The sequence below is a fragment of the Etheostoma spectabile genome, chromosome 15, assembly GCF_008692095.1.
Source record: "Etheostoma spectabile isolate EspeVRDwgs_2016 chromosome 15, UIUC_Espe_1.0, whole genome shotgun sequence".
In the NCBI taxonomy this organism is placed as follows: domain Eukaryota; kingdom Metazoa; phylum Chordata; class Actinopteri; order Perciformes; family Percidae; genus Etheostoma; species Etheostoma spectabile.
In genome coordinates this window covers 6,279,212-6,292,502 of record NC_045747.1, presented here as the reverse complement: position 1 = coordinate 6,292,502, position 13,291 = coordinate 6,279,212, and the positions used below count along the sequence as shown (strand labels likewise).

The window sequence follows — 13,291 nt, the reverse complement described above, 5'->3', positions numbered from 1 at the left end:
AGATAGTCTAGCTAGCTGTCTGGATTTACCCTGCAGAGATCGGAGGAGCAGTTAGCCATAGCCCTCATAAATCGACCCGAGTTTAGAAGGCCAACACAAAGAAAGTGGAAGGTGAGGGATATCTGAACTATCCTGGAAGTGAAGCATTGTTGACATAAACTAGTCAGTGCCATACAAATCATTGTTTCAAAATAAAGGCATTTTCTAATCCTACACTGCTTTAGTTAAGGTTTGGTTAAGTTTTCCCTAACTTTGTGGTATTTTGTGGCTCTATCACAACGTCACACTACTTCCTATTTTGTTCTCGATGCACAACAGTCCATAAGGCTGTAGTCAAAAACTAAATGTAACAACTTTCACAACCAGTCAAAAGTATCTACACAAAATAGGAATCTCTCGGCAGCCACAGCCATGCAGACCAGTGCGATACTTGCGAAAACTATGGACGCTATACTATTAAACTCAGAATAAAGTACAAGTGAACTATTTCAGTCATGGACTTTAATGATATTGTCATTGGTGTTTATGATAGCAGGCAACAAAACAGCGTTATTTTACTCTCTATTCAGCCTTGATTTCGAGAGCAAATGCTGCTTGAGTACCATATAAACGTCACCTAAACAACATTACACAGAAGTAAAACGAGTGCTAGCATTATTGCTTACCCAGCCATGACGATAAAGAAGTCCAGCCTGTTCCAGGTGTCTCCCAGGTAACAACGACGGCCAAAGATCCCTAGAGCCACCATCTTTACCACCATCTCCAATGCAAAGAAGATGTAGATGAATGCATCAAAGGCCTACGAGAAGATAAAAAGAGATAAAGATGGAGAAAAGTGAGATGCATTCAATAGATTTTGCTTGAAATTCATTAGTAGGCTCAAGCTGCTGTCAAACCTCAATCTTCATCTTTTCTCCCAAATTCAGTTTCTTAGTGAGAAAGGAGCACTTGACATTTCTGGTGAAGAAAAAAGGATCTGGATATATTTTTAACACAGAAGAAGATGCTACTCCCATACGTTTATTGTGCTGCAACGCCTCAGGCAAAAATACTTTTAAAGCACTCCTTAGTTGTTAACAGTAGACCTGCTGGAAAAGAACTATTTGGTTTGATGCAATCAACCAAATTGAGAGACTGAGAAACCAAATGGCACACGTGCCCTGAAGCACACATGCACACTTATCAAACCTTAAAAGGAGAATTTCGGTCTATTTCAACACGTAGCTCTGAGAAAAATGATAACAATTAGTGCTGCCTGCACAGTGTTATCCTCCTGCTACAGTTAGCCCCCAACAGGCTTACACAGGGCAAGTTTTAAACATGTGTTTAGCCTCTAAACATGCTCAAAAGGACATTACAAGTGCCCACCCATGTGGAGTGCTTCCTTCCGAGTGAACACAGTGAATCTGACTGCAGTAGATGTAACAGAAAGGCAAGAAAGTTTTGCTAATACAGCTGTGTTTAGTTCATGTGTTGACACTGCAAGGAGTGCTTTGGGACCGTCTACAAAATACAACACAGAAAAGAGATACCAAATATTTTCAAAACTAAGCATAAACTTAAGCAGCAGACAAGTTATAATAGAGGTAAGTTAGGAGACACTGCCTTCTTTAATCATTAAATTGACAGCCTACATATTTTTGTTTAATCTCTTTTCTGTGTTGTAGTTTTAGACGGTCCCTAAGTTCTCTAACTACCTCTCAACACCATAACTAAACAAAGGTGAATTAGAACAACTTTCGTGCATTTCTTTCAAAACTACAACAGTCTTATTCACTGTGTTCACTCGGAAGGAATCACTGCACATTGGTAGGAATTTCTAATGACATTTTGAACTTGTTAAGAGGTTAATAACCCGTTTTAAACTTGCCCTGTTTAAGCCTGCTGGGTGCTAACTCTAGCAGGAGGGAAACACAGTGTAGACAACACTGATAGTTTTTGGTTTTCTCTCTACTGACAGCACTCCAAATTTACAAACAACAAACCGGAAATCTCCTTTAAGTGATTTTTTTGGGTCTGCACCATGTCTATTCAAATACCTCAAAACGGTCTATGGCCTATTTTCCATCTTTCAAAGGCAATTTTGATACTTTTTAAGAGTGGCAAGTTCACACTCCACAGCACACTCATCTAAGCTCACTTGTCAAATAAGTTATTCTCCATCCATTTTGCACCACAAATTATTATCTGTTTTCAAATTATTATATTTGTTTATAATATTGTGAGTTGCAACATTTTAAATCCCATCTGTTACTGAGTAAGAAAAAGTAAATAAAAAAGGTCTCTAACGTTGCTATGGCAAAAATAACTAAGTAACTTTTACTAGGAGTAAATCTTAAATGAGCTAATTTTTACTTTTACCTGGGTAGATTTTTATACCTATATTGTACTTCCGTAAAAATCAAAAGTAATATTACTTTTACTTATGTACAATATTTTTTTTACTCTTTCCACCTCTGTTCATGCCTGATGTGCTGTGTTTGTGTGTGCTCTGAAAACATGGGTGTCTATTCCTTGAACAACGTTTTCTGTTAACATTGTCATTTTAATGGGTTAAAAGAGCTAAATGTGCATTTGTGTGCACTGAGAAGAATGGGTCTATGCCAATGCAATAGCACACAGTACATATGGTGCCCAATGTGAAGCAACCCATGCTGCAATACTTAAATCACAAGTGAAGTAAGAAGGGAAGAGGATAAAGAACGTGAAGGAGACCCAGGTCAAACCTGACAGAAAACAAAGAATGAAGAGAGACGAGACAGATGAGCTCATATCTCTTCCATGTCCTGCTTGCATTATTATTTTCAGATCACTAGCTAAACCTCCTAATGTATTTTCGGAACAAAACTCTTCCCCAGTGCTTTGCCCTAGGCTGTGTGACTGTGTATGCTGCCTTGTTACATATTCCTACTACATATAACTCAAGCTGCTACCCTTTTGACACACAGACTTCTAAGGCCTGGAAAATCAAAAAACCAATGAAGCTGCATGGCTGCTTGTACATAAGTCATTGCTCATAATTTGGATTTTAGATGACAAGCCTTTTTGTTTGTTCCAAACCTGTCATCCATCCCCAAACTGCGCACAAAAGCATTCACACTCCTACACTATTCCAAATGAGATACTATTTTTGCTAGTGCTTGCTCTGCTGACAAAACCACCAACCATCGACAGATAAGGTAGCAGCTTAGGCTGGTAATAGACTCAGGACAAATGTATTACGTATAAGCCAACCTTACTAACATAATCAAATATAATCTTGAGACGTTGAAGCAACCCAGTTTAAAATAGCTTAATGTAATTTGACAGAAATACCTAGATAAATACAAAGGAGGCCTTAAATGCTGAAAACATACAGATTTTCAAAGATCACAAGAACTTTCCAACTAAATCCTCAGTTCAGTAAATTCATATGCCCTGGGTAAAGAGTTTGTGCAATCAAAAAATAAAATGGTACAAACCAATACAGATGGGAAATGGGAAATCTATTGTCCACAAGTACCTTTCCAGTTATTACTTTTCTGGGTTTCAGGCAGAAGTTAAATGACAAAATAGAGACTCAAAAATAACCCTCAGCAGGCTAGAAAACACTAATATGTGCTACATCTGGACAACCAGGTGTAATATGCTTCAACTGAAGAAAAAGATGATTATTTCTAACTCAGCATTGATGAAGAATTGCACAATGGCGGTTGTAGCTTTGAAGCACATTAAATGAGATAAATGGTGTGTGAAATGTTCTGGATGTATTCATGTTGCAGCACTAGCAGGTTGTTTTGTCCAAGTCCCAAATAGCAAGAAACAAAACAGCTGTCCATTCCCTTTTTTTGACACGCATGGACTGTCTGTATAATTTGTTATTTTTTTCATAGGGATCAAAATATCTTAAGGCCGAGAAGGAAATGAGCTGGGGACAACACATTTTTGTGTGTGAAGATAAGCATGCACGTGTGTGCATAAGTAAATGTATAAATCCATGCTTTTTTGTGTATATTATATATATATTAAATACACAAAACATTCTTGAAATGCATTTTAAAGCCAACATGTGTGTTCCACCCCTCATTCTCTCACTCGCTCTCACTCACTCACTCACTCACACACACACACACACACACAGACACACACACACACACACAGAGCTTACAGCATGCAATAGGAAGGACGAGAAGATCTGGCACACATGCTGTTTAAATGATGTTCCAATAAATAATGCAGCCTGCACGCTTCACACGTAATCCAACGTTGAATGCACTAGTTGGATTCCAGTCCCACTCTGCGCTTAGTGAAAGGGGAATTAATTAATTTGCCACTACTGCCAGCGTCCTCTTTGGTCAGTCTATCAGGTTTGATCGCCAACACGATTTTTAAAGAGGTTGAGGCTGTCTTGTGATGGGCTTGTTCATGATTTGAAAAATAAGTTAGAGTTGAATTTAGACCATATGGTGTCACTGTGCTACTTATGTAGGAGGATGAAAGAATGTAGTATGTACATTATCAGTATTGTGATGGTGGACTATTTAATATAAAATAGTGTGTGTCTTACTTTACTTGAGAAGTGAGTGAATGATGACATAATCATTGAATCAATCCAAAGGCCTCATACTGACAAATGTTAATTACACACTCAATGACAAAGGCACGTTTTCTGAACATGTTAAGGCTGAACAGGTGCTGATGTGATGGTACAATGAGTCCTGTCCAATTGTTATCAATTTATGGTAGAAAAACAACTCTCCATTTGCGTGAGATGACTATGCAAATACATACATGATTTAAATGGGTCCAAAGACGGCTGCAAAGGACTTCCAACTCTTTACAGCCTAGGTCAAATTTGAATCCTCACCTGCGGCTTGTCGCTGTGAACTTGGTCATTTCTTGGCCATGGAGAGAGTTTCTGTTTTATGAACCGAGGTGTTGAGAGATCTGCCTCTAAAACCTTTACATGCTCCCCAAAGCAGTGAAAAAAATAAGCAGCAATATGTTTTTCAATCAACAATGTCCAAGTTACTCTTACTTCAGATAATCAACAATCCTTTTACGCCAGGGGACAATTTCTTCCTGTAATTATTATCATTTAAAACTAAATTATCAATCACAGTCTGGCTATTTAAAGGAATTGTGTGACATTTTGGAAAATATAATTCTAAATATAGTGTAACCCCTGTATACAAATATCTGAACAGATCCTGGGGTAATGCATGTATTGTTTATGGCTGCTACTTTGTCTGTCTCTTTCTTCCAGAAAGTGAGGTGGGGATGCTGTAGTTCACAGAGGGCCAGAGAAGCATGTAAGGGCCACTCTAACAATCCAAGCTCTGTCAGCAAAATCCGTCCTGTTACCATTAGCAACCACCAGAACAGGACCCCTCGCACTACCTGGGGAACACTATGCTTGTTAGAGAGACAATGGATGGAGGACGAGAGAGAGAGAGAATGAGTGTGTAGGATGGGGAAATGGGAACATAGGGAGGAGTAACAATGGCATTGGAAGGAGAGGTAGGAGGTAGTGAAGCTGGAAGATGTGTTGCAGAGTTTTAAAACTGCAGTGAATGCTTATTTCTAATCTTTGGACAATGAAGAGAAAATCCGATGAGATAAATAAACCTATTAAAGTTTGGTCTGGGGGCTTTATTTGATATTATAATCCACTCTAATGTGCTGTAGTCAAGCGAGACACGGCAGTGCAATCAGTCAACAGAGCAACCGCCCAACCAAGAGCAGACACCTCACCAAAAAAAAAAAAAAAAACACCAACAAAAAGCATGTGAGGCAGAAGGAGGTTGTCCTCGCCTTGTCACACCTAAACTGAGCCTGTCAAATTTACTTGGATGAAAAGCAATAACGACCCAGGAGGAACACACCAAAGCCTCAGCCAGTTGGCAAATTGCGTTAGTAGCATATAACCCACAACAGCTTTACCCGGCTTACAAGCACAAACAAAAGGACAATATTTGCAAATGGCAAAGAAATACAATAAAATAATCTGTGCTCTAACACAAGGATAACTCTCTGCGCTCTAACAAAAGGATAACTCAATCTGTTACTAACTCCTTTGGTCAATCATTACCTGTTACAGGATCAGTCGAGTCCACAAGCAACGTGAATACAAGAACACAAACACATGGATCTACAAAGACTTTGCTTCATGATGATCATCTTGAGAAGAAATTGCCCGTTCAGTCATAGATTTAACCATTTATTGCAACAAAAGGAAATACAGTCAATGCTGAAGCCTCCGCTCTTGATAATGCTCCCTGAACCAATAAAGCAGCATGCTAAATTGAAACAGGATGCACCATGCAGAAAAACCCCATGGATTAAAAAGGAGTGAGCCAAAAGAAAGACATTGAAAACCATTTTAAACTTTGAGTTATGTCAGGACTGAACTAGGAAGGTGGAGGCTGGGGTGGTGGAGGCAAAGCGTTGGCAGCAGCAGCAGCGTCAGTGTAGCAGGAAGTCACATTTAAAAGGACCGCCTTGATGTGAGAAAGGCTGTGATTGATTGGTGTGTGTCTGATGGGAATGATGATTCAATCAGCGGGCATATGACCTCCGTGTCCTGCAAGAACTAACTCTAAGCTTAATTTATGTGAAAACCTCAATAATTCTGGAGAATAACGATGTTAAAACTCATCTCACGGGGGAGGGGCAGGTTATATGCAGATCAAAAGCCTCGTCAGGTGAGATAGTGGTTCAAATAAATTGCAGCAGTAGTGAAGTCTGAGGGTGAAACTTTCTCGGCTGTGGCTGCTGCTACTTGTCTGCACATGCGTATTCTCATCACGAAGAGACAAAATCACACGTGGGCTCCACAAGACTATATTAAAACAAACTTAAGTCCCAATTCCCTTTCAGAGAGCAAGAGAAAATATAAAGCATTCAGAAGGGAAATATTCCGGCAGCAGTGTTTTGTCTGCCTCGCAGCTTGAGGAAAAGGAACAAGAGGAGGTTTGAGCTGCTCTGAGTTTATGTCAAATAATTGATCGTTTTGTTTTCTCTTCATTAGTGAGCTGACATGTTGTCCTTACACACACAGGCTCAAACACAAACACACAGAGGTCCACCTTACCTGCAGTATCTGGCAGCGGTCCGAGGTGCAGTCGATGTTCTCACAGGGCTGGTACATGCCCAGTGTCACACAGTTGAGCAGGATCACCATGATGCTAATCCTCTCGAACCACGTATTAACAGGACCGGGGTTAAGGAGCATAGCAGCTGAGGAGAAATACACAGCCGTACACACTGTATACATTTCAAACTGGGCTGTACGGATGGATTGTTGCGCACGTCTGTTTCAAATTAAACACAATATCTATGGTTTTCATTATACATCAATGTTATGAATATGACATTTATTGGAACTGAGTTAGATAGATGGATAGATAGATGTTTATTGATCCCAAGAAAAATGGGAAATTCCGGTGTTGCAGTAGCAAAATCAGTCACAAAGCACAGAATATAAATATAAATGAAATACTAGGAAAAATATACATACATGCAATATACATGAAATAATAATATGAATAAAATAAAAGAATACATATTTGAATACGTTTTTTTTTTTTTTTTTAAATATGTTAGGTCCATATGTGTTTGTGTCAGGCAATTGGCTAAATCAGGCCAATTGCAAAAGCTGGTCAGTCTGAAATCACATTCTCTGAGCTCATTACTATTCATGAGCTCGCCCAGTTGCGCTGGGTAAAGGAAGCTGATAGCCATGCTCTCATTGGCTATCTGTTAGCCAATCAAAGTCAAACAGTTTAGATTGTTGAATATTAAAGAGAACTAATACAAAAAAAAAAAGCTGAGTCTTCCTGCAAGGTTTCTATACCACACTAGAATGGCTTGAAACAAGGTAATCAAGACATCTTTTTCAACAAAAAATGTTACAGAGTCCATGGTAGAACTTCAGACATTACCACAAAATAATGAAATAAATGTGGCAGGGCACCTTTAAGAGTGTCTGTGACTTATCTTCCAAACTCTGATACACTCATCTGTCCCATTAAAGCGTCCTACTGCCAACTACTGGTCCTGTCATCTAGATCTAGATCTAGAGAACAAAGAAACTTGAAAGGTAGCCGGCTCCAATACAGTGTGTTGTTCATCTAAAAAGGTGCAGAAAACGTCATAATTTTCAGAACAATCCTCCTGCTCTGAAGCCTGTAATTAATTTAAAACACAGGAGATGTTCTATAGTCAATACAATAGCAAACAACTTAAAATAACTGAACTATTTTCATCATTATTTTAATATACATAAACTTGTATGATCTATTAATCTTATCTAGTAAAATAAAAATGTACTGGGTTTAAATTTGTGCTATCAAGTATTTATTTTTTACACTAGAATGGAGCGCAGACCTCCCAAGGCCAATGGCGCATTTTCCATGGTCCCAATTCCTGAGTTGGGAAGTTGATCTCACAATTTCGGTGCGTTCATGAGCATTAGGTTGTAATGTGGAAACAACATGGCCGCTACAAGGATGTGTTATATAATATTGCTCAGAGTGTTTAAACATGTTGATAGTCCTTTCAAGTATTTGTGTGACAACGAAGAGTAAAGGTGGTCAGGGAATTCATTTTTTGGATTATTTCAACATCACGTGAATGCAGAACAAACATCCTATCACGCAATGTTAATGATGGGAAAAAACATTTGTCCATTTGGCAGACAAACAAACCAACAAACATATCAAAAAACCTAACTGCCTTGGCGGAGGTGTAAACTCATTTTTAACCAATAGAACAGTTTTGTCAGACAGGGGTTTTTGTTCTAACTCAGAATAATGTCTTTGGAGACATGTTGTTGCATATTGCCACACATTTTCTTTAAAAAGAGAAAAATCTCTATCTGTCTTCAAAAAGGAAGGTTGTATTCTATGAACAAGTATAGAATCAGTCAGATTCACATCCCTAATATCAGCCTAACTGACTCATCCGCAGCATGTACGCAACACATGCAGGCTGAGGTCACACAGCCAGTGAGCAATTTATCAATGAAAATGAAGATGAGAATTATATTTCCAGCCAACCTATTTTTGCTACACGAGTCACTAAATCAGACATGACGGAGTAAATATTATTGCCTGCCAAGACAGAAAACACTTTTTGTGATATTTTCTTAAAATGATGAAAGATACAGGAGTATGGGCTTAGATTTCTCTAAATGTTAACACTGTCAAAACAATGTTATTGTAATCAAAATTAAACAGTTTGCTTAAGCTGTTTTTTTTTTAACATGTTTGACTAACAACTAGGCAACTTGCTACTCGCTTCATACGCCTGGTTCACACCTGCACCATATCTGCTGATGTACTGAGGCCTTGAGAGTTAATACATGGTAATTATTGTGTAATTTTAATGCTATGCAAGGAAGAATAAAACCAAAAAGGGGATTTCACATACTAAATGTATTCAGTATTATGTGTGCAATGGTGTGTGTGTGTGTGTGTGTGTGTGTGTATGTGTGTGTGTGTGTTATCATTGTCATGCAGTTTAAAAGTCTTTTACAGCTTTTCTTTTCTTCCATTATGTTAAGCTGTCAGCTTATGTTCTTTTAGTTCTATAATCTGTCCTCTTAACCCTTCTTTTTTGTGTTCACACAATGAGCTTTAAGTCTTTTTTTTCTAATGAACTTTGCACTTTTAGAACTTACAATCCCTGGCAGTGGGATGTGGGGAAATGTATGAGTGTGTGTCAAGCCAACACGTGTTAATGTGACTAACTCGTTTTTCACATGGATTGTTGCTACAAATGTTTGATTAACAGCAGGGAAAAGTGCTCACTAAACTGTGGGTGACAAAATGTATACCCATTTATCTGACCCAATGTAGACTCTACCATATTGTACTAAAAGCATTGTGTCTTACGTCTTCTATTTTCCCTTTAAAACTAAAATCTGATGCTTAAGAAAAGAACCTGCACATATACTGAAATATATAACACTGCAGAGAGAGTTAGCTATCAGTTATTTCAGGGGTAACTTCTCGTTGAACCTGTCTTGCACAAGGACTCACTTCATTTTAGGACAAAAGATAAAACTTTAACATAAAAAATAAAGTGCCCTAAAGCTCAACTTTTAAATTTGTTATTAAAATCTTAAGGACATTTATCAATTAAACTGTAGATGCACTTGTTATTGTTATTAGGGAGGGATTATGTGGTTGTAAATATCTTTGTTAATCTTTTTTTTTTTTTAATATGTCTCTCCTGCACAAACCAAGCCATACTCTTCATGAATCTGTGTATCTGTCCTTCCTGCTAGCTCTCCTCCACTGTCTCTGCTATCCCTTCATGAATGTCATCTTGGGGTAACATAGAGAAATGGGTAGAAATGGAGCAGTGCTGTGTTGAGAGAAATATTTGCCTCTTCCTAGTCACCTTGTCTAACCACCAACCCTTCCTGTGAAATAAGGGTCTAACCCCCTTTGGGTTACTGTGTTCCTTTCTGTAACTCTTCCCCTTCAATATAATTTCAATTTTCCCAGCTATTGCCTCCCCCCCAACACACACACAATTTTTCCAACCTCTCCCTTTTCTCAGCTTCTCATTCATTCCCAGGAGTGATAAAGCAAACGACAGACAATTTTGCCCTCCCAGCAAAAAAAAAAAACAACGCATAAAACTTTGGAATACATTCTACCTCAACAGGCAATGAAAAATCAATCAGGCTTGCGTGTGTAAATGTGTGTGTGTGCGTGTGTGTTCAGCCCTCCCTTAGCACGACTAAAGAACCTGCCCTGAGGTTCTCTGCTAGCAAAGCAAGAGCCAAGAACAGAGGCATGTTGTGAACTCGCAGAGAAAGAAGGAGTGAGACCAGGGGCGTAGCTCTTAATTCTGGGCCCTGTAGAAAGGCATTTTTATGGGCCCCTCCCTGCATCCACATCTACTAATTCTAGCATCTTTTGGGCCCTCCTGCAATGAAGGCCCTGGGTACTGAGTCTGTCTGATGCGGCTGAGTGTTACAGACAGTCTGAGAGGAGGAAGAGAAGACAGAAAGTAAATAAATAAACACTGATATACAAAAAGCATTAGAGAAGTCTGGTTTGGGGCTTAGCTATAAACAAACAGGATGGGAGACAAAGCAAAGAAGCTATGCCTGTGAACAGTGCCTGTTTTGAACAGTCCCACCAATCTCTGCATAGCTCAGAGATTAGAATACAAACATTTGAAAAGCAGCTAGGGTAATATCACATGACTTCATCCACACTCCAACATTACATGAAAAACACCCCTGTGGACTATTCACCTTCAACCTATCAACGCTCACAAGTTCCAGCAGCGTCTGCACTGACATGCAAAGTGACTCAACGCTGGTTTGAGTTCAGTTTCTTTGTCAAACTGACCCCAGACCCTTTCCCTCACCATGGAAATGGAGCAGCAGGAGGCTGACTCACATCCAGCTGATTCCAGAGCGTTAGCTGATGGCTGGTCATGTCCCTCCCTAATCACGTTGGGAGGGCACTAACTGAGTCTGACGCCAAGGATGCTTTGAGGAGAAAGGAAGGGAGGCATGCTGTTATTGAGCTTCAAAATTTCATTTGATTGTTCTGTTAAAGCTATTACTTTTGGGATATTTGTCATTAAAATGTTAAAAAGATCCACCCCAGAGACCATCCACGTGTGACAGAAGAGGTTCAACTTAAATTTTAATGTCGCTGTCTTTCTCTCTCTTTAGCATCATCTCTCACTTTCTCCTCACTCCCATGTGTCTGGTCTTCTTAGGAGGCGGACAGGGCCTCCTCGCTCCCTTTATTCACCTCTCAATTGTTCTCTCTTCTTCTTCTTCTTCTTCTTCTCTACCTATCGAGTATTTTTACACCTGTCCCTCTGCATCAGTACAGATTTCATCAGACAATCACCCTCCTCTTTCATCTTTTTTTCGGGTTGGGGCTTTCCAACTTCATCATGCACTCTGTCTCTCTTTTTGACAAAACATTTCACTTTGTGTTGCTGACTCTTTTCTCTGTCTGTCTTTGCATTCAGGTGACAAAAAGGCAGCAATAAGGAGCCCCAGTTTAGACCTTAATTACTAGACCTTTAGTAGAAAAAAGTAATTATTGTAATCATCAAAATGTATAAATGGAGTGCTCCGGTCCATGTGTAAAATCAATTTATTACCTGAGTGCATTTCTTATTTATTTTGTCCCTATGTAAATGCTGTATTCCCCACTGGCTGGAGCATATACACATTTAAACATCCTTAAATGTTTGAGATTAACCATAATGCACTGCATATATAATCCTTGAATGCCATTTTCTTCACCTCCCCCTCCACATTTTATTTCTAGTCACATGTGTGGTCATGACTATGACTTTCTGAAATCCCAGTCTATGTAAGAAATATGTTTTTTTACTAATTTAAATACCTGTGCCTTCATGAATGGCTGCATTATAATAATTTGGCTTCCCATTTGTGTAAATAATTTAAGAACCAAAGTGTGTGTGTGTGTTTCAATGTGGGTCTTTATATAATCCATAGGAATGACTCTATTAAATGGATGCACCAAATCAACAACTGTGCATGTGTCTGTGTGTGTGTGTGTGTGTGTGCTTGTTATGAACAGGATGACTCATGTCTGAATGAGATCTCTGTAATTTACAATGAGGCTTTTCAACAGAGCTCCCCTCCTTAGTGCCTACATGAGCGTGTGTGTGTGTGTGTGTTCCTGCGAAAACCCTCAGGATCAGTCTCATTCAGAGTGAATTAAAATGACATTCTGCTTCTCACTGTGGCACTGAATCTGGTCTCATCTCCCAATGAGTACAGCATGATAGGTCACTCTCTCTCTATCCCTGTCACACACACAAACAAACACACACACCACCATTTTTATGACAACCACTGTCCCATCTTGTTGGAAGTGTTTTTAAATTCACTGTCTTAAAAAACAATCCATAGTTGTGGCGTGTGTCACAACATCAGCTACTGAGAGACGGTCTCTAGCTGCCGAGGAAGAATCCGTCAGAACGGCTGAGTGATGTCGACCAGTGTACAGCTGAGTGTACAGAGGGTCTGCCCACTGTACTTGCCATCGGACAGTCACACTTTTGTTTTGACTGCTGTGTTGTGCCCTTGAGTCCATCTCTATGATGAAGTAGGGAGGCAGTCTGCCAGCGATCTCCCCATCGTTCTGCTCTCATCCCTCTTTTTATCCCACTTTATTTCCTAGTACCTTGCGGGAAAATTGATCCATGAGTCTATCACAGGCTGGTTTTTCCTGTCTTACCCTCTGGCTGAATGGCCTCATTTCTCCATGCCGATTGGTCCACTTGCTTCTCCGAG

The 13,291-nt window shown here is 39.4% G+C and overlaps 1 protein-coding gene across 1 annotated transcript in view; it reads right to left on the bottom strand.

Annotated features, from left to right (window-relative positions):
- The window catches only part of cacna1ia (calcium voltage-gated channel subunit alpha1 Ia), a 43,610-nt gene extending 36,423 nt beyond the window's left edge, over nucleotides 1-7,187 (bottom strand). The window contains exons 1-2 of the mRNA XM_032538166.1: nucleotides 7,073-7,187; nucleotides 666-799 (exon numbers count right to left, since the gene is read on the bottom strand). Of these exons, the coding sequence (XP_032394057.1) occupies nucleotides 666-799; nucleotides 7,073-7,162 (224 nt within the window). The 5' untranslated portion in view covers nucleotides 7,163-7,187. The remainder of the gene's footprint in view (nucleotides 1-665; nucleotides 800-7,072) is intronic.
- Nucleotides 7,188-13,291: the final 6,104 nt, after the last annotated feature.